Source organism: Notamacropus eugenii, chromosome 5, assembly GCF_028372415.1.
Source record: "Notamacropus eugenii isolate mMacEug1 chromosome 5, mMacEug1.pri_v2, whole genome shotgun sequence".
Classification (NCBI taxonomy): Eukaryota; Metazoa; Chordata; class Mammalia; order Diprotodontia; family Macropodidae; genus Notamacropus; species Notamacropus eugenii.
Window position 1 is genome coordinate 221,873,943 of NC_092876.1, and position 22,091 is coordinate 221,896,033.

Sequence of the window (22,091 nt, forward strand, 5' to 3'; positions counted from 1 at the left end):
AGGCACCAGCCCATCTATACCAGGCTAGGAAAATGCTTCTTCAGCTGGAGTCCTTTGCAGGTAAGCAGACTCTTCTATCTTCACAGTCTAGCAGTTCCCAAAAGGAAAGGATGTGACTTTTGCCTGCTCCTCCTTGATGGGAGTGGTTCAGACCTTCACTGCACCTGTCTCCTCCCACGCCACACCCTTCCTGTTTTCCACCTCCGTTAGTAGTAGGGTCATAAATATGCAAACTTCTCTAAGGACTGGGAACTCTTTGGGTTCGATACGCATGTTCTTTATCTTGTAATAAACCCGGTTTTCATATGTGCCTCATAATGTGGGGATTGCTTGTGGATGGCTTCTAGGATAAAATGCAAACTCCTCAGTTTGATGTACCCTTTCTAATCCTATTCCAACCTACCTTTGAAAGTTTATTTCATACTATTCCTCTTTATGCCCTCTGTTTCCTAATCAAATTAGTCTTTTCTGCCTCTGTACCCCTGCATAGGCTAGGAACTTTTAGAAGCCATCTTCCCAGGCCTTGAATGCACTGTTTCTTCATTCTCAGAATCCCCAGCTTTAAGATTAAATCATGTGTAAACCTCAGTCTTTCCTGATCATCCTAGTTCTTACTGTTACCTCTCTCTTCAAATAATCTAGTAACTCTAATACAGGAAACTGACTCCACGTTTATAAGACTAAGAACCATTTCCCAACTGATAAATGGTCAAAGGATATGGAGACACATTTTTCAGAGAAAGAAATTCAATCTATCAACAGACATATAAAAATGCTCTAAATCACTAATAATTAGAGAAATATAAATTAAAAACAACTCTGAGATTCTATCTTACACCTATCAGATTGGCAATGTTGTCAGAAAAAAAGGAAACTGACAGATGCTTGAGGGGCAAGTACATCAGTGCATTGCTGGTGGAGTAATGAACTTGTCCAGTCACTCTGGAAAGTTGTTTGAAATTATGCCCTAAGAGCTATTAAAATGTGCAAAGCCTTTGAACCAATTACAGAGCAAAGGAAAAGGATGCATTTGTACAAAAATATTTGTAATAATTTTTTGTGTGGTAAAGAATTAGAAGTTGAGGTGATCTTCATGAACTGAGGAACTACTGTTGTTCAGTAAAAAATGAGGAGAGAAAGGAGAGATGAAAGAGAAGAGGAGGGAGAGGTGAAGGGGGAAAAAAGGAGAGAGGGAGAAGGAGGAATGGCGAAAACTAGAAGAAAATAGCAACATTCCCCAACTTCTGCTCGAATTGGCCCTTTGCGTCCCCAGAGAGCAGCTGCTCATGCTCAGATAACATGATAACATGCTAAAGACAGTTAATAGAAAACATTCTCCTAAAACTTGTTTCACTCCTTCTCGCAAAAACACACAGGATCCATGAAAGGTGCAAATTAGGCCATAATAACAATACTGTAATTCATGTAAGAAATATGTGTGACAAAGGTTTTACTCACAACACCTGCTCTGGAAGTTCTTCTCTCTGTGGAGAGAACTCATGCAGAAACCTTTAATGCAGGAGTCATTTCCAAACCAACTTATCTGTTCACTCAGACTATCATCTACTTTTCTTCCTCTAAGGTAAAAATTTTTTGAAAATAAATAAAAATATTTTATATTGTATTATAGTTATATTGTATTTTGTAACACTTATTCTATTCTATGTATATATTTATAATATTTCATGTTGTACTATATATTTTTTGGTTTTGTTTTTTAGTTTGGTTTTGTATAATGTATATATGCATAAAGTATAATGACAATTTTGTATAACTGGCAACAATATCCTCCCCCACAGTATCTTGCCTAGAGGTTATCTTATCTAGTTCCTTCATTTAAAAGATGAAGTCGAGACCTTGGGAGGTTAAGTTGTGATAAAATTCTTCCAGCCCTCAAAGACACTCTTCTAATATCTTAGATGCTTAGTATTAGGTGAACACTAATTTCATTAAATGTGTAATGTTTTGGCAAGGTATCAAAATTTGCTTTCATTTGACCTCTAAAGAAAAAAAAAAGAAATAACCTTCATTGTCTTCCACGAAATCGATGCCTGTGAGGTCTTCAGCAAGTTGAAAATATTCAGCTTCACGAAGAATACTTAGAAATTTAGAAAACCAATCTTCTTTTTGCACTATTCTGCTCAGCAGTTCCCTGACAGCACTTTCATTACCATGATTTTCATCAAGATGAGCTACCTAGTTCAAAAAAGAAAAGTAGAATTAAAGAACCTAAAACTCTTTAACTAATCTAAAATGATGTTAATAATTACCAGAAAAAAAGTTTGTAATTAGTCAAAAGTATAAATAAAGGCTCAGATTAGGGCAAAGAAACCAGGAATGTTCTTACCTAGCAAAGTGACAGCACTAACCAGAAAAAACAATGGTTTCCAAACTTTATAGAGCAACATGAGTTGCTCCTTTTTTAAATAAATGAATGAATGAATAAGTATAATAAATTAAGGAAACCATCACTCGTTTTAAAATAACTTAGACGAACATTTCCTCAGTTCATATTTTGCTCAAAGTTAAGAATATTAAAATTTTATAATACAAATGATTAGATGAACAATAAAATATACAAAATGCATAATTTCTGCAAACCACTTACTGTAATATGGCCAAAGATTTAGAAACAAAAGACATCTTTGAAGTCATCTAGTTCAACTCTCTTATTTTACAGTAAACTCAACTAAGGCTCAGTTGTCCAAGTCCAGGTGGGTAATAAGTAGCAGAACCAAGCTTTGAACTCAGGTCTTTCCTCTTCAAATCTACCTTGTTTTCTGATGCATCATGCTGCATCCCAAAAAGGACAGTGAAAACATGGCAGTAATAGGCAGCCTTTAACCTTCCCTCAATTACCACTCAAATTCTTTAAGTATCTTATTTAGTATAAAGTTAAGATACTTATATTTCTTATAAGTATCTGGGGCAAGGGGGCAAAGAAAAGGCTATTATACCATGTAATCATGCTCCTTGACACCCACTTAAAGTCTTACTATTTCAATAAATATGACAGTCATTGCTAGCTTTATACAATGCTTTAAGGTGTGCAAAGTGGTTCACACATGCTATCTCATTTTGTCCTGACAACCACCCTGGTAGGTTCTATTATTATCCCCATTTTACAGATGAAGAAACAGATGAGGCTTAGACAGCTTATATAACTTGCCCAGAATCACACGGTTTTTAAGTGTCTGAGACAGAGTTCACGTCTTCTTGACTCCAAAAGCAGTCCTCTATCTGCTACATCATCTACAAGCTTAAACTATTCCCTTAAATAATACGTAAAAGATGACTTGTTTTTTCTACCATTTATCATTTTCTAGTGTGATGCTTTTAAAATCTCTTTTCTATATTACTGAGTCCCCAAAGATACCCCTGTAAATTCCTTGTTCCCTTGTATTTATACCACATGTACTACGATCTGCTGATTTAAGTGATAGTTGATAAAGGTGTTCAATATGACCAGATTATACACCTTCTCTTAACCCGACATTCTCATCTTTCATTTATACTTCCCTTTAATCAGTTTTTAATCCCTCAGATAGAGATCATATACATTAAGCATTTCTCTAATAAGAATAAACAATTATAATTAATATATTTTTAAAAGTCTAGCCTACCAATTTTCATTCTATTAATCTGCTAATTTGATTTTAAAAAGCAATCACATTTGTGATTCTTTTGTCCTCTCTGAACTCATGCATATTGAGCCTCAAAATACTATTATTCCTTAAAGATTCTGTTTTGTTTTAATATTCATATGAAATTCTTCATCCCATTTGTATAACTTAGGCAGCCTAATCAATGTTCTGGTAAATAAATCCTCCACTTTGGGTGTTGGCAAACTTATCAAATCCTTGGGAAGCAATAGTTTTACCTAATTATCTATTGCAAAGAAGGCTAAAGAAATCCAATTTTCATATATATTTATACATACTTGAAATATATATGCATACACATATGTATGTATAATTTGCCACTAAACTCCTGAAAAGTAATTGAAACCTGAAAATATAATACATTAAAAAAGCAAAAAAACAAACAAACAAAAAAACTTGAAAAGTTGTCAAAGGCTATAAGCAGGCAGTTTCCAAAAGAAGAAATGTCTAGCAAGCTACAAAGAAGCATAGGAAAAGAATGATCCAAACCGCTATTTGTAAGATAAATGCAAATTAAAATAACTCTGTGGTACTGTCTCACAATTAGCAAATTGGGGGAAAAAATGACGAAAGATGACAATTTTCAGTGCTGGAGCCTGGTTTTATGAATTGCTGGGGATGCTAAAACCAAAACCAAAACCAAAACACCAGCTTTCATATGATGGCCAACCTTTTAATGACAAGTTTTTCTATAATTAGCTAGGCTGGTCCTCAATAAGCACTCAGTCCTTCTTAGGATTTATACAAAGGGGATCTTTGAGGCCTCGCACTAATACCCTATGCTACCATGAATCCAACATCACTTCCATACCGCCTTGAGGTCTTGGAGTAAGGGTTTTAGGAAAGAGGCATGGCAAATGACAATGAACTACAAAGTTCTGTAACTTATCAGGATCAAAGTTAAGGAAAAACTTAAGGAAGTTTATTTGGGAAAGAATATTCAACAAGATTACATCCTGGATTCAGTTGAGCACAACCTCCCTTTCCTCTATGTTAACACTCCAGATTATTCCCCTGAAGTTTTCATAGAGATGAGGTTTATGGTTATTAATAGCTGGAATACATTTTTTCAGTAGTAATAACTTAATCTGGGATTGTTTTTTAAAATTCCCTCCTCAGGATGCCCATCAATTGGGGAATAGCTGAACAAATTGTGGTATGTGTGATTGTGATGGAACAATATTGTGCTGTAAGAAACGATAAGCAGGATGCTCTCAGAAAACCTGTACTTACAGAAGCGGATGCAAAGTGATGTGTACTGTGTACAAACTAGCAGCAATATTGTAAGGTGATCAGCAGTGAATGACTTAACTGTTCTCAGCAATGCAGTGATCCAAAACAACTATGAAGGACTTATGATGAAAATGCTATCCAGCCCCAAAGAAAGAATTGATGGTTTTTTAATACAGATTGAAGCATACTTTTTTACTTTCTTCATCTTTCTTGAGTATTTTTTTTTTTGAGGGGGAACCTAGGGGATATCTGTTTTCTTTTACAACATGACTAATACGGAAATGTTTTACATGACTACACATTATAACCTATATTGAATTGCTTGCCTTTTTAATGAAGGATGTGGGGAGGGAAGAAGAAAGAGAATCTGGAATTCAAAGTTTTAAAAACAAATATTAAAATTGTGTTTACATATAATTGGGGCAAAATAAAATAATAAAAAAGGACTTTTTACAAAGAAAGAAAACCATATGAAAAAAATTACTTTCTATCACAAATCTAGATTTTGGTGGTGAAATTTTGGCCACTTAAAAGTAATGAATAAAAAATAAAAATTGGCAAATAAAATAAAATTTCCTCCTCACTTCTTTTGTTTAGCTTGGGAACTGATCTCTCAATGACTTTAAAATCATATCCTCTCCAGCAAGGATCTTTGTGAATACTTGGTCTTGTAATTTTCCATATAGGTTTTCTTTGTTCCATCTCTATTTTCTCATGTAGCACAATGGAGCTGTGGACTGTAATGTTACAGAACAAATATAGAGGCCCTGTTAAAGTTAATGAGAGAGAAAAAAGCATTATAGAAACTTTCACATCTTTAACAGTTTTTGTTTCTTTGGTGTCCTTCCAGCTTCATCCTTTAGCAGATAGAGCTTAACTAGGTACATTGCTAAACTTCCCACAAACTTGGACATTTAAAGGATCAGGGTGTCATAGAGCTAGATCAAGAAGGAAGCTCAGAAGCCTGGCCCAAGTTACTTATAGGGTATAGGTATAGGTCATCAGTGTCAGAGTTTGAACTCAGGTCCCCTGACACCAGAAGCAGTAGTCTTTCCACTATCGCTTGTTTTTTCTATCCAATGTATCTCATTGTTCAATGATGTGATACTGCTTGTGTGGTTTATCCTTCATTCTCGAAGAGGACCATGACATCAGAGAGACTGATGACATGACTTGCAATTCACTTTGATTTGAGTAAGGGAGGGCTGTGCAGAGTCACCAGCCTCATTTACTCTTCCAGAGTCATCTGAGTGCAGTGGCCAGATATTCATCAGGAAGACTGGAGACTGGCTCAGGATGCAATGGGAGACCCTGGCCCTTTTAGCCTAAGGCCTTTTCAGCTATTAACTCTGAGTGAGGCAATGCCCATTCAATGAATAGGCCTCTTTAAGAAGTGAGTCGAGGGATGGTCCCTTTAACTAAAAATAAAACAATCAAACTGGGAGGGGAAGACCCTCGGGGGTTTCAGGATAAAAGAGAAAGTTATTATTTACATTAATTCTGAGCCAGAAGGGCCCCAAAACAATCACCATTAAGTGGTGTTTGGGCAGGGACCTATTGTCCAATCTAGGAGATGCTGAGTGAATTTGGTTTAAGGCTTGATCATTGAGAAAGACGTTTAGTCAGTAAACCCAAGTTAGCTAGCTAGCTATAGGCCATTAAAATTTACCCTTCTTTGGACAGAACAGCCTCAGGCAGGGGAGGGGAAGAGAGGAGAGGAGTTGGAGCTCCTCAATTTCTCCATCATCATCAAGAGAATGCAGCCTGAGAGAATTATTTCTCTCTTATATTTAATAACTAATTATTGAATTAGGACTCCTTTTCTACTTCCTTATCCAGAAATCAACCAATGTGGGAAATATTGGGTAAAATCTTATCCAGGAGAAGAGTTAATTAAAGATAGTAAAGTAATTCTAAGTTTAAGTGGATGGGTAGATTCCTGCTTACTGTATTTACTTGGACAGGTGTGGGAAAATGTGGATTCTCCATTTTGTCAAACTGGTGATATGGAAATTGATAAATCTCTTCAACCAAGATTTGGGTGTTCAGTGTCGCATAGCTCAAGATCCTCAATAGAATAAGCTCACCTCATTATAATATTCATTCTCTCATTACTTTTTAACCAGAGTCCACTGCCACCCTCAGGAACACCTACCCTTCCAAGGGCATATAAGGATTGAGTGGGTTCCATGAGAGTTCTTTGGCATTTAAGAGTATCACTGACTCTTACGTTAATAAAATGCTAGCATTATTTAAAAAATGACTAATTATTCAGTAATGATGTCTCAAACTTTTTAAACAACACATGCCTTTATCTTTTAATTCAAAATGGCCAGCATTTACTTAGAGGATTCCACACACCTGGTAAACTAAGATATAGCCTCATCATACAGGCCATTTTAGAAGTAGGCCAGACCTAACTGGTTAAGGCAGTTTCTGGGCTACTCTAGACCGTTTATTCTGGCAACTGATTTACATCAGCTAAACTTCCTTAGAAATTAGAATATCTATATCAATGTCTGCTACTACTTCTTGGTTTAATTTTAATGAGAATTTCAGTGTTGGTAAGATTATAGATTTAGAGCTGGAATGGACCTTGGATACCAATATTCCTTATTTTATAGATGAGAAAACCAGTTAGCTAGAAAAGTTCGTGAGCTGTCCAACATGAGTAGCAGAAAATCTGAGACCAGGACCTACATATTCTCAATCTAAGTCCAATGCTCTTTCCATAACCGCTCACTGTCAACTCATTTGTTACTAGAAAAGGATCTGACATTTCAGTTACCAATAATTAAGCTCGTGCTTCCAGACAGTGTAAAAATTGTGATTTCTTAACGCCATTATACCACTGTCATTGAAGAAGCAAAATGAGGACTAATAGACCTGGAGAACAATTTTTTTATCCCATAGATTGCTGTGGCTAAGGCATTTATCATCTAATAGCCTGTTTACTAGTGATCAGCCTCTCCATGTGTAGCTAGAATGGCCCTCCAAAAGTAGACTCAATCTGTCATTACGAATGTACTCACAGCCGCCTTTACCACATGGTAGAATTTACCAGAGCTGAATTTTGCCAGCAGAGATCTCAAAACCCAGGGTTACCTTTACGCCACAATGAGGCCCTGAAGCAGGACCTTTGTGGATACAGGACATTTGAACTTAAGATACCAAAAAAATCGTGTACTTTTCATAACAAAGGGGATTTTATATGCCTAAGTAAGGCATGCTGGCAAATTAGTTCAACAGTTTATCCATTATTATCTTTTTAAGCCAGAATGATGTCTTTCTTCATGAATCATTCAGAAAGATGCATATAGTCTATGAAGATTCAAAATTCAACACAAGTGTTTTATCTAGATTTTAAGCCAGTTGAAAAGTATCTGCATCTTAATCTTTTATAAAAGATTCATGGCCTAAAAAGCCTGCCTCTAGTAAGAAATTTAAAATTCACTGATACTTCCACAGGCTAATATGTAGATGTATCCTACCCCTGACAATGTCAACCATATCCTTTAAGTACAACTAAAAATATATTATAATGGGCAAAGTTATTTGTCTCAGAAATATTCCAAAGGCTCACATGGAAACTTATCTTCCTCAGAGAGTTTGAAAGATATAGCTCTTCCTTAGTTACAATCCTTCTCTTTAGAAATGTTTATTTGGGTGAGGTTATGGGTTGTGAGTCACTTTGGCCTTGGGTGCCATCTATACACAAATGCCACCTAACTCCATATCGCCTTTGTGTCAGTCCCCTTGCGTTATTCTCAGCTGTCCTAGGGCTTGCCAGGAATCAGATCTTGGATGAAATCTCACTGGCAGAAATTCAACCCAGGCAAGACAAAAGTGATGCTGATAGGCAGAAGTATTTAGAGTAAATAATGAGAAGTGCCACTTCACTGGCAATTGGAAGAGTATACCCAGCAAATATAAACAACTTTGTGGTGTTACTGGACTCTGTTGCTTCTGGACTCCCTAACAGCTACCGTGGCTGGAAATGCCATCTTCCATCTCCAGCTGGCTTGAAGGCTGCGTACTTTCTTCCAAAATAAGATTCTGCCACAGTGATGTACACATTTGTCATATCCAGCTGGACTACTGTAATGTGATCTTTCTGGTTCTCAATACACAAAACAACGTGAAGATTACAGAGGAGTAGAATTAAATAATTCAGTTAAACCGGGCCATCAAATCCATATCTTGGCTTCAGTCTTTGCCAAGACTATAAAAAGTTGATTGAATAGGATCCATAAGATGACCAAACTGAATTGACTGTTACAATGATTAATGCATTCCCTGGAACTCAATGGCAGAGATGCTTCAAAAATTAATTTGCTCTTAAAAATTGCTGAATTGTTGATACCTTCAAGACATGACCTCTGACTTTGGTCATAGAACACAGTGCTTTAACATGCATTCAGAACAAGATTTTGACACTTACGACTAATTTTTTTAAAAGTTCCTTTTCACATTTATTCTGACATTATGTTCTTGGGATAGTTTTCCAAGAAACAAGGGAAAAATTATGTTATGGGGTCTAATGAACTCATCTGACTCCTTAAGCTGTCAAAATATGTATCAAGAGTAAAGGTTCTTAATGTGTGTGTGTGTGTATGTGTGCATGTGCGTGTGTGTGAGAGCAAGACATGAATCCCTTTGGCAGTTTCATGAAATCTACAGCCCCTTTTCTTGGAATAATGCTTTTAAATGAACAAAATCAAAAACAAAGGATTATAAAGGAAACCAATTATGTGAAAACAGTTCATAGATCAACATTCTAGATTTTCATCTATAGATTTTCATAGATTGCAGATTAAGAACTAAGGATTTCATTTTTATTGTGCTTTTTACCCAAAAGGTTTGAAAGCTACCCCTAAGGTCACTCAACTCCTGCAGATCTTCATCCAAATCTCATTCTCCACTCTTGTCCATTCTTCATGCCTATCCCCCTTAATCCTCCTCCCCCAAAGTTTCAATTAAACACCACCCAGTCTTTCCACCGTGCCCTCTGAAATGCCTATGTCATAAGTAACAAACTTCTTTCATCTTAAATCTTTTCATCTCCCATTCCTTCCATCTACTAGCTATGACTATTATTAAACCTGGCTTCCCTCTGATGACACATGCTCCCTGGTCACCCTTTCCCAGTACTAGTTGCATTTTCACTCATTCTCCTTGGGGGCAGCGAGGTGGTGCAGTGGATAGAGCACCAGTGCAGGAATCAGGAAGACCTGAGTTCAAATCTTACCTCAGACACTTGACACTCACTAGCTGTGTGACCTTGGGCAAGTCACTTAACCCTAACTGCCTCCTCCGAGGTCATCTCCAGTTATCCTGATGAATATCTGGTCACTGGATTCAGATGGCTCTGGAGGAGAAGTGAGGCTGGTGACCTGCACAGCCCTCCCTCACTCAAAACAAAGTCAAGTGCAAGTCATGTCATCATTTCTCTGATGGCATGGTCTTCTTTGGCAACAAAGGATGAACACACACATTCTCCTTGGTTTACTGGCAGAGGAAGAGGATTGGTAATACTCCTTGCTCTACGTTGCCTCTTTATGGTTCTCCCTCTACCTCCATCACTCAGTAACTTCACTTCCTTTGAGGTCCACACTATATATATTTGTTGTTGTTTGTCCTTCATCTTTTGAAGAGGACCAGTGACATCATGAGGGCAATGTCTTGGGAAGCATGAACTGGATTTAGGTGAGGCAGAGTTGCGCAAGGTCTTTAGCCTCATTCTCTCTTCTAGAGTCATCAAAATCCAGTGGCAAGGCAAAATCAAGATAACCGGCAATGCCCTGGGATGCAGTGGATGACTTTGGAATCTACAATTTCTGACAAAGTTGTAAGCGCTCCACAGTGCCTTCTTCAGCTGCCTTCATAACCACTGTAATAAGCTGTTTTTATACTCTCATTCCACCAGGGGAAATCTTCACATGCTTGGGGTGGACATCCCCCTAACTCACTGACAGGTTGGAGGCCTATCAGTTACCCTCATTCTGGTTTAGCCTGTCTAGTTTTAATGGGGTTTGGTCACTATGCACACTTCTTGGAACCACAGAAAAGAATTGGCTGACAGATACCAAAAGTAGAGAAGCAGCTGAGAAAAAGTCTTGGGAGCCTTCACACCAGAGGAGCTAGCCCTCCCTTAACACCCCCCACCAAAACATACACACTTATTTAGCACCAAATCAAAATCCTGGTAACTATTATCTATAGATACCCATGTCACTTCCCTTCCTTTCTCAATGAGTTCAGTATATGACTCAAAATTTCTCTCATACTAGGGGACTTCAAAAATACATATGAATTTTCCCTCAGTCACTCTAAACACTACATTTCTCAACCTTCTCACTGGAACTACTCCTCCACCAATTTTGAACTTCTATGTTCAAAAATTCCAAAAATCCTCTTATCTAACACTAATTTACTGGCCTTTCACCTCTCCTGTCTTCTCTTACAAAAACCTACTCTTCTTCCACCTGGTAATCTCCAATTTCTTCAACGCCAGTTTTCTCCAGGACATCTACCTTGCACTAACCACTCTCTTCTTCCCTTTCTCCCATGTTGATCCCTTGATGAACCAATTCAACTCTACATTCAATTAAACTCCTCTCCTGAATTCCTACTTCTCCTTATCATATTCCTGATTATGCCTACCAAACTCATGACCTTGGACTCCCTCCATGTACTGTCTTTTCTCAATACTTATTTTCCTTTACCTTTCTGCTACCTTTAACTAACATCATTCATCACTCTCTCTTCCTTGATGCTCTCTTCTCACCAGTTTTTTAGGACACCATCAATCTCTCCTGGTTCTCATCTTACCTTTCTGACCACTCCTTCTCTCTCCTTTGCTGGATCCCTCTTCCAGATCATGCCTTCTAAACATATGTATCCCTCAAGGTTTGGTCATGACTCCCCCTCTCGTCTCCCTCTATACTATTTTACTACTACTGATCTCATCAGCTCCCATGAATTTAATTACCATCTATCTCTATGCTGATGTTTATTAAATCTTTCCCAAACTCTCTGCTGACCTCCAATTCCACATTTCCAACTGCCTGCCAGATATCTCAAACTGGTTGTCCAATAGATATCTTAAACTCAATGTCAAAAAAAAAAAAAAAAAATTCAATATTCCCCTCCCCCAAATACTGCTCCTCCCTCTGTCACGTTCCCTTTTACTATAGAGGACAATACCATCTTTCCAATCCCTCATGCTCCCAATCTAGTCATCCTGGACTTCTTATTATGTCTCACTCACGTGCAATCTATTGCTAATCCTTCTCAATTTCATATCTCAAATTGCCATCTCTCTCAAATACACCCCCTTCTCTCCTCTGATACTGCCATCACCCTGATGCAGGTCCTCATCACATCATGGCTTGATTATTGTGACAGCCAGCTGATGGGTAAGCCTGCTTCAAGCCTCTCTCCACTCCAGTCCATCCTTTACTCAGCTGTCAAACTGATTTTCCTAAAACACAGGTTTGACCATACCACCCTCCTAACTCAATAAACTCCTGTGACTCCCTATCACCTCCAGAATCAAATAAGAAATCTTCTGTTTGGTTTTTAGTCTTTTTATAACCTGATCTCTTCTGACCTTTTCAGCCTTTTAACATTTTAGTCCCCTCCACATAATCTGAGCTCTAGTAACTCTGGCCTTCTTGATGCTCCTCAAACAAGTTACTCCATCTTCAGACTCCAGGCATTTCCCACCCCCACCCCCCATACCATACCAATCCCCATTCTCATCTCTACCTCTGTTTCACTGGCTTCAAGTTTCAGCTAAAATCCTACTTTCTACAGGAGTAGGGCTTTCCTGACTCCCCCTTAATTTCAGTGCCTTCCCTCTCTTGATTATTTCCACTTTATCCCATACATAGCCGTTTGCATTTTGTCTCCCCTATTAAACTGTGAGCTTCTCAAGAGCAGGAGCTATCTTCTGCCTTTTTTTTTGGTATTCCTAGCATTTAGCACAGTATCTAACACATAGTACAAAAATAAATGAGAAACAAGTGATGCCTATCAACTGGGGAATGGCTAAACAAACTATGTTATACAAACATAATGGAATATGACTGCGATGTAAGAAATGATGAATGTGGTGAATACAGAGAAGCATAGAAAGACTTACATGAACATGATAAAAAGTAAAATAAACAAAACCAGGAAAATCTACACAATGACTACAAGGTAAATGGACAGAACCACAAAATAACTGAAAACGAATGCTGTAAAATTGCAAAGAATAAGTTTGGCCCCAAAGAAGCTATTAAAAAAATCCATCTTCTCTCAATATTTTGCAAAGATGGTGGAGAGGTTCACAAGTATGGAATACTGAATATATTGTCACATTTTTTAAAAATTTCATTGATTAGGTTTGATTTTTTCTTTGAATATTTTCTCTAATGTAAAAACAATTTTTAACATTGTTTTAATTTTAGTTCTAAATTTTCTCCCTCTCTCCCCTCCCTCCTCTCTGAAAGAGAAAGCAATTTGACATAATTAGACATGTGCAATATCAAACATATTTCCATACTAGTTATGCTGTGAAAAAAAACTCTACAGATCTCCCCCCTAACCCAAATAACAGTAACACAATAAGATAAAAAACAGTATGCTTCTATGTGCATCCAGACACCATCAGTTTTTTCTCTGGAGACGAACAGCATTTTTCATAACGAGTCCTTTGCAAATGTCTTGGATCACTGTATTGCTGAGAATAGCTAAGTCAGTCACAGTTGATCATCATACAGTATGGCTATTACTGTAGACAATGTTCTCCTGGTTCTGCTCACTTCACTTTGTATCAGTTCATGTAAATCTTTCCAGGTTTTTCTGAAATCATCCTGCTTGTACCCCCACAAGGGGTACAGTCATTACCTAATTGATGTTTTTTTTCTTACTTTTCTAATTGTTATATAAGTTGGAGGGGAAGGATTGGGCAAGATAATGGAGTAAACTTAAGTGACATAAAAATAAGATAAATTTTAAAAGTGAGTATAAAACTATATAAGCCATTGATTCCATACTGAAACCAAAGGCAGAGCTCTTACTCAATACGTCAGAGAGGTGTGGCATCTTTGACCTGTTAAAAGGCACACTGATTCCTGCAACATAGGAACGTCTCCCTTTCCGTTTTTAAAATACCAAACATTCTCATTAAAATGTCTGTATTATGAGTTTTTCATGACATAAGCTACCACATAACCACTGCTCATACTGAAAGATGGGACTGGACAGGGATCATGAAGCCCTGAGTACAGCTAGCTACAGAGTCATTCTCTTACATCCTCAGAAGCAAAATGCCCCCACTTTAAAAAGTCTGTCTTTGATAACCTTTTATGTCTAATCAATATTTATTTGGCAGGGGGGGGAAGGGGCAGGGATGAAGTAAGAGAACAGCTCTCTCGCGTCATGGATCCTAAACTTCCAAGTGGACGAACGCCTCAGAAGCCATCTCGCCCAGCTCCCTCCTGGGGCACACACAGATCGGGTGATCTGCCCAAGATCGCAGAGGCAGACCAGATCTGAACTGGGCTGTCTTTTCACCTGGCCAGGTGAGCTATCGGGTTCTCAAGGAATAACTCGGTCAGAGGTGCCCCAGAATGCACACAGGTGCGCGCACACAGGTGTGCACACCGGGGGCAGGAGAGGGCTCTTTCTGAGGAGGCACCTACCCGGTTCCGGTCTTCCTTCGTCAGCAGATCCTTCTCCAAGCACCTGTCCACCACATCAGCGGCGTGCAGCTTGTCCACCAGGGTGGGCTGCAGAAGGTCCAGCAGCTGGACGCACCGGTCGTGACAGGTCTCTAAGGACGGCGAGGGCAGGTCGGCGAGGTCCGGGCTCACGTAGCGAGCCGCCAAGGGGCAGCCCCCGTTCTGAAGCCCCGTGAGGAACTCCCGGGTCCAGCCGGGCCCCCACGTGCCTCTCTCCAGGGTGCTCAGCAGGACCTCGGCCGCGGCCGTGTTCCCCTCCGAGGCCGCGACGTGCTGGATCTGCTCTTTCTCCGCTCTTCCCAGGAAGGTCAGGTAGTCCAGCACCGGCTCCACTCGGATGTACCGCTTCAGCCTGGGCCTGAAGCACAGGAGCAGACTGCGGAAGGTCTCCTCCGGGGAATGCTCCCTCGACATCTCGCCCGGGTCGTGGGCAGCCCAGGGGCCCTCGGCGCGCTCCTGCGAGCCCTTCCCTCTTCGTCCTGCCTCGGCGCGGACCGTGGGTTTTACCGGAATGGCTCCGGCTGGCCGGCCTGCGCGGCGCTGAGTGCCCTGGCGCCCTGCTCCGCCAGGACTGCCCGCGGACACAAGGAGAGCTCCCTGGGCAGCTCTACCGGCTCGGCTCGGACCGGCAGGGCCCCCGGTCGCGGTGACACCACCTGTCTCGTCCCACAGCCCAAGCGCCGGCTGTCCGCGGGGCCAAGCTTCCGCCTGGTGGCCTGCGGGGAACTTAGTTTTTAAAGTCTGAACCGGGACAATTTCTGTTTCGATTCCCGGCTTCCAGAGCTTCCGTGCGTGAAGAGAGGGGCGGAGCCAGGCTGCGGCTGGGGAGGAACGTATATACGGACAATTCATGCAGACCTGCCTATTCAGAGGCAAAATAAAGTAGGTCTTTATTGGGTGAAGGAGCGAGCAGCAGCTCTGCGCTGAGTAGGAGGCAGAGCCCCCGCGTCCGCCAGGATCCTAATTCTAGCAGCCCCGGGTGCATGCCCCAGACTCCCCTCCGGGCCGGGCCGGTTACGGAGACCTTCATTTTCTCCTTGATAAGATACAGGAGCGGGGCTAAACGATCTCCCAGGGCCCTTCCCGATTTGACTTAAGATTCCCCAACTTCCCTTGCTTGCTTTAGAGAAGACTGAGAAAGGCTTCAAGTCCGTGAAAGACGTATACAAGCCGTCAGCGCTTCTGTTCCCAACAGATGCAGTGATGGGTTCGGGAAAGTGATGCAGGAAAATTTGGACAGCTGGGTGAAAGTCTGTAAAGAGCGCACTGCAGCGTGAGAGGTAGGTGGAAGAGCTCTCCATCTCCCTCCTCCTCCCTCTTTCTCTCTGCCTCCCTCTTTTTCAGAAAAAAGTACTTTCTTTTTAGACTTCAGATCTGTCGGAGACATTTTATTAATGTATATGGTGGTACAATGGATAGACTATTAGACTTGGGTCAGGAAGACCTGAGTTCAAATTCAGCCTCAGACACTTACTAGCTTTGTGACTTCAGGCAAAGCTCCTACCTCTCTCAGCCTCAGTTTCTTTATTCATAAAAAGGAGGATAAAAATAACGTCTACCTCACAAGGTTGTCATGAGGACCAAGTGAAGTAACATATACAAAGTACTTCACAAACCTTGAAGCGCTAGATGAATGTTAGCTGTACACACATATATAAATGTATGTGTGTGTATGTACACCTACACACACACACACACTCTCTCTGCTAGTTGGAAGGAGAGATAAATGGCACATTTACCCCTGCTAATTGAAACTCCCCCTCCCCAGGCAAGCTCTTCATACATTTTATAGTTTTCAGAAACAAAGACAAAATTTCACAGTCAAGATCAAACAAATTTCAGAATTTAAGGAACAGAATGTAGGTAACACTCAGATGGATCAAGTCCAGTGATATAACAGCATTCAGTCCCTCTTTAACCACTGCCTCTAAGGACTGTCTTTTACTCATGATCAAAAGTGAAGGAACGAATGAATGCCATTTATTAAAAACTTACTATATTGCAAAGCACTGAATTAGGGATAGGGACACAAATAAAAATTTAAGACATTTCTAGCTTTCAAGGAGCTCCCATTCTAATGGGGAAGAACGTATAGATAAGTTTCAGCTCCAAGTCAGATAGGAAAGTCCTAGGTCCTTAGGTTGTAATGGTGAAGCATATGGTAATGCATCATGTTCAGTGTCATTTCCATTGATTAACTCATATCACTTTGTCATGCTGAACAATTTAACAGGGTCAAAGATTTTGGAAACAATAATCTTCTTTTCTTGGTATTAAGTAGCTGTGGTTGCAGCATCCACAGAAGCGGTTGCTATATGTCCTCGGATAGAGGAGAGAGAAGTCTTGGAATGACTGAGGTGAAGGCTGGGTTGGAAACCAAACTGATGGTCTGGGGGTCTTGTCATTTCTGGGATTCTTGGGCTTAGATACTCATAGACGGCAGATGATCAGTTACTGGTGAACTCAAGTGAAGAGACATTTCTATCAATTGAATTTAAAAAAAACTTCCTTCTCATAAATCATTGTGCTAATTACTTCAAGCAGGAGTCCTTGACTAATCAGGCTTTTCTCTGTAGAAACTAATTGGGTTTTCAATGAAAATGATTTTTGAAAGATGTCAGTGTAGGACATTGTTTCAGGATTAACAATTAAAGAAAGACTTTTAAAACTTTAGATTAAAGTATGCTCCTAATATTATTTTGTAATATTAGGAGGGGAAGGGGGGGGATGGGGACATTGAGCTCGGTTTCCACATGTTTCTTTACAACTTTTACACATAAATAGAGGGCAATAACATCTAAGGTAAAGACTACTCTATGGAGTTGACATCTCCCTAATCCCATCAATCTTACACACTGCTCCAATAAAAATTTTTATAAAAAACACCATTATCTATATATCATTCAAAAAATTTCTGCAATAGTCCACTATCAAAGTTCCAGATCTTTAGCCTAGCATTCAAGGCTCATCATAATCTGGCCTCTACCTCTGAAATCTTATTTGTCAGTATTGTTCAACACTAACTCTATGGGTCAATTCATTTTTTCACCCTTAACACACCAGGCGCATGGCTATCTCTTGGTATGTTTACTCACATCTGATCGTTGAATGGAATTGAATTTCTAAAATACTTTCCTAAATTTTTTTCATGCCCTACAGGTTCTTCAAAGCCCAGAACAAACTGTGTTTCTGATGGGGTGCTTATGCTCGGGCCCCATTTCCAAGATCACATTTCTCCCCAGCTTCAAAACACTAAGAGTTTTCTCCCCAGCCCAAGGACAGTATGCCTAGCAATAACTCACGAGTGGGCCCCAGGAAGACAAACTATCTTTCCCCATCACAAGAACAAGCTGACCTCTGAAGAAATTCTGTTGTAAAAACAGGACTATCTTGTAACCACAGAATTATCATGTATTGATTCCCAAAGTTATCATATTCAATCCAGAGGTCAAGTTATAGAAATCAACTCTCAAAGCTACCTTACCACAGATGTAACACCAAAAATACACCCCTTAAAAACCTCTTCCCCTGGTTTCCAGTAGTGAATGATGCCAGTGACCAAGGTTGCAAGTTATCATCTAATTAGCATATCTGCCAGATAATCCATTACTTTTCCTATATAAGTTTTAGCATCATTCCTGTTAAGTTGCATGAAGCTCTGCCCTCTATATTGGTGTTACAATAAACCTTTGCTAATTTGACTTAAAGAATACTTGAGGGGGGAGGAGCCAAGATGGCGGAGTAGAAAGACACACATATGCTAGCTCCAAACCCACAGCCCATAAAATATCTGTAAAGAAGAACTCCCAACAAATTCTGGAGCAGCAGAAGCCACAGAACAACGGAGCAGATGAGATTTCTGTTCCAGAGAGCCCTGAAAAACCGATGTGAAAGGTCTGCCATGCCCCAGACCCAGAGCAGAGCCCAGCCCTGCCTTGGCCATAGCACGGAGAGGAGCAGATCCGAGCAGGCTTCAGGGACAGAATCTCCAGCAGCCACACGGGTCCGTTCACCCACAGGTGACAAGGGTTGGTGAGAGGGTCTCTTTGGCTGGCCAGGAGGGGAGTGGGGTGTCCCTATAACTCAGGCCCCCTTGGGAGACAGCAGCAGGGGCAGCAGCAGACAGGGGCTCCCCAAGCAGGCAGGAGCCCGGATTCATTGTTGAAGATCTCCACATAAACTCCCTGAGGGAACTGAGCCCCAAGTGGCGGCCCTGCCCCCACCTGAGCACCTGAACTTAATCTCACACTGAATAGCAACCCCGCTCGCACCCAAAGCCCTGAGGCTGGGAAGCAGCATTTGAATCTCAGACCCTGCTGGCTGGGTGGATCTGGAGGCAAGGTGGGTGAGGAAAGAAAACTCAGAAGTCAAGTTACTGGCTGGGAAAATGCCCAGAAAAGGGAAAAAAAAAATAAGACTATAGAAGGTTATTTTCTTGGTGAACAGATAATTCCTCCCTTCCTTTCAGATGAGGAAAAACAATGCTTACCATCAGGGAAAGACATAGAAGTCAAGGCTTCTGTATCCCACACATCCAAAATAAATATACATGGGCTCAGGCCATGGAAGAGCTCAAAAAGGATTTTGAAAATCAAGTAAGAGAGGTGGAGGAAAAACTGGGAAGAGAAATGAGAGAGATGAAAGAAAAGCATGAAAAGCAGGTCAACACCTTGCTAAAGGAGACCCAAAAAATGCTGAAGAAAATAACACCTTGAAAAATAGGCTAACTCAATTGGCAAAAGAGGTTCAAAAAGCCAATGAGGAGAAGAATGCTTTCAAAAGCAGAATTAGCCAAATGGAAAAGGAGGTTCAAAAGCTCACTGAAAAAAATAGTTCTTTCAAAATTAGAATGGAACAGATGGAGGCTAATGACTTTATGAGAAACCAAGAAATCACAAAACAAAACCAAAAATATGAAAAAATGGAAGATAATGTGAAATATCTCATTGGAAAAACAACTGACCTGGAAAATAGATCCAGGAGAGACAATTTAAAAATTATGGGACTACCTGAAAGCCATGATCAAAAAAAGAGTCTAGACATCATCTTTCAAGAAATTATCAAGGAAAACTGCCCTGAGATTCTAGAACCAGGGGGCAAAATAAGTATTCAAGGAATCCACAGATCACTGCCTGAAAGAGATCCAAAAAGAGAAACTCTTGGGAACATTGTGGCCAAATTCCAGAGTTCCCTGGTCAAGGAGAAAATATTGCAAGCAGCTAGAAAGAAACAATTCAAGTATTGTGGAAATACAATCAGGATAACACAAGATCTAGCAGCTTCTACATTAAGGGATCGAAGGGTGTGGAATAGGATATTCCAGAAGTCAAAGGAACTAGGACTAAAACCAAGAATCTCCTACCCAGCAAAACTGAGTATAATACTTCAGGGGAAAAAATGGTCTTTCAATGAAACAGAGGACTTTCAAGCATTCTTGATGAAAAGACCAGACCTGAAAAGAAAATTTGACTTTCAAACACAAGAATGAAGAGAAACATGAAAAGGTAAACAGCAAGGAGAAGTCATAAGGGACTTACTAAAGTTGAACTGTTTACATTCCTACATGGAAAGAAAATATTTGTAACTCTTGAAACTTTTCAGTATCTGGGTAGTGGGTGGGATTACACACACACACACACACACACACACACACACACAGAGCACAGAGTGAATTGAATAGGATGGGATCATATCTTAAAAAATGATATAAGCGGTGAGAGAGAAATATATTGGGAGGAGAAAGGGAGAAATGGAATGGCAAATTATCTCTCATAAAAGAGGCAAGCAAAAGACTTTTTAGTGGAGGGAAAAAGAAGGGAGGTGAGAGAAAAACATGAAGTTTACTCTCATCACAGGAAGGAATAAAATGCACACTCATTTTGGTATGAAAACCTATCTTACAATACAGGAAAGTGGGGGATAAGGGGATAAGCAGGGTGGGGGGGATGATGGAAGGGAGGGCATGGGGAGGAGGAAGCAATTTGAGGTCAACACTCATGGGGAAGGACAGGATCAAAAGAGAGAATAGAAGTAATGGGGGACAGGATAGGATGGAGGGAAATATAGTTAGTCTTATACAACACAACTATTATGGAAGTCATTTGCAAAACTACACAGATATGGCCTATATTGAATTGCTTGCCTTCCAAAGGGAAGGGGTGGGGAGGGAGGGAGGAAGAGAAGTTGGAACTCAAAGTTTTAGGAACAACTGTTGAGTACTGTTCTTGCTACTAGGAAATAAGAAATACAGGTAAAGGGGTATAGAAAGTTATCTGGCCCTACAGGACAAAAGAGAAGATGGGGACAAAGGAAGGGAGGGATGCTAGAAGAGAGGGCAGATTGGTGATAGGGGCAATTAGAATGCTCAGTGTTTTGGGGTGGGGGGAGGGGACAAATGGGGAGAAAATTTGGAACCCAAAATTTTGTGAAAATGAATGTTAAAAGTTAAATAAATTAATTTAAAAAAAAAAAGAATATTTGAGTCTGTGAAATCATTCCAGATGACCGTCTCCTTTACTTCAGTCTTTGGAGGGTCCCTGAACCCCTTAAACGGAATCATTTCCTCTTTGAAAACTCTTCCATTCACCTTCTTGAGATCAGCAACTGTCTTTTGCTCTGAACTCTTCTAGGATTCATTATTTGTACCACTCCAGCATTTAACTTATGCTTTTTGGCAAGACTTGTTATTTTCCGCATTATATGTTAGAGGGGATATTCAAAGGAGTATTATCAGAGGTCAGTTTAAGCTCTCTGATCAATTTAATGAGAATTCAGGGCAGGAGCCTTTGTCTAGGGGTCAGGAAGCCACCTCCCCAAAAAGAAAGCATTGACATTTTTTTTTTATAAGACAAAGACAACTTCTGATAGACTGTTAGTCACTGGAGATGATTGGCTGGTGGGAATTCAAGGAAACAGCATCTTACTGAAAAAATTGCATCTGCTTGTGATCTATAAAAAATTAACAGAGACCAAATTTATTTCACTTCTCTTTTTAATTTTTTAACCTTTTCCCTGTTAGAAGACAAAGCAATTCACAGCAGATCAGGCCTATATTGCATTTAGGGAGGTATGGACAGGGAGCATGCCATTTCAGCCAGTTCCCCTCTGGGGGAACACCCACTAGTTACCCCCTGGAATTAGTAAGACTGCCTAGAGTAGGGGAACATGGGAACTACTTGTGCTTTACAGCTTTCTCAACAAAGACTGGAGACCAGAAAACCTGATAGAGAATTTTTGCTGCCCAAGAGATCACAGTCCCTAGGGTGATTAAGTTCCTACAGAAGCATTCCTACAGAAGCACATAAGATTGATGAAATAGATCTTTCAGCCCAAAAGCAAAGTTGATGGGCAATTCTCATGGACCCCAATTACTAAGCAGAGCGAGTGGGGGTGAGATTAAAATTTTCCATGTTACAAAAACCTAGGATCTTTCCTCCTAGCCAGAGAAGGGAGACATCTTGGGTAG

General features: G+C 40.1%; 1 protein-coding gene and 1 long non-coding RNA gene across 2 annotated transcripts in view; one reads left to right on the forward strand and one right to left on the reverse strand.

The window, feature by feature from the left end:
* The window catches only part of IFIH1 (interferon induced with helicase C domain 1), a 99,885-nt gene extending 84,407 nt beyond the window's left edge, over positions 1–15,478 (reverse strand). The window contains exons 1-2 of the mRNA XM_072612160.1: positions 14,584–15,478; positions 2,025–2,192 (exon numbers count right to left, since the gene is read on the reverse strand). Of these exons, the coding sequence (XP_072468261.1) occupies positions 2,025–2,192; positions 14,584–15,478 (1,063 nt within the window). The remainder of the gene's footprint in view (positions 1–2,024; positions 2,193–14,583) is intronic.
* Positions 15,479–15,789: 311 nt separating this feature from the next.
* LOC140505789 (uncharacterized) lies at positions 15,790–20,547 on the forward strand. The gene is made up of 3 exons (XR_011967664.1): positions 15,790–15,906; positions 17,786–18,629; positions 19,095–20,547. It is a non-coding gene; the product is annotated as an uncharacterized lncRNA (long non-coding RNA).
* Positions 20,548–22,091: the final 1,544 nt, after the last annotated feature.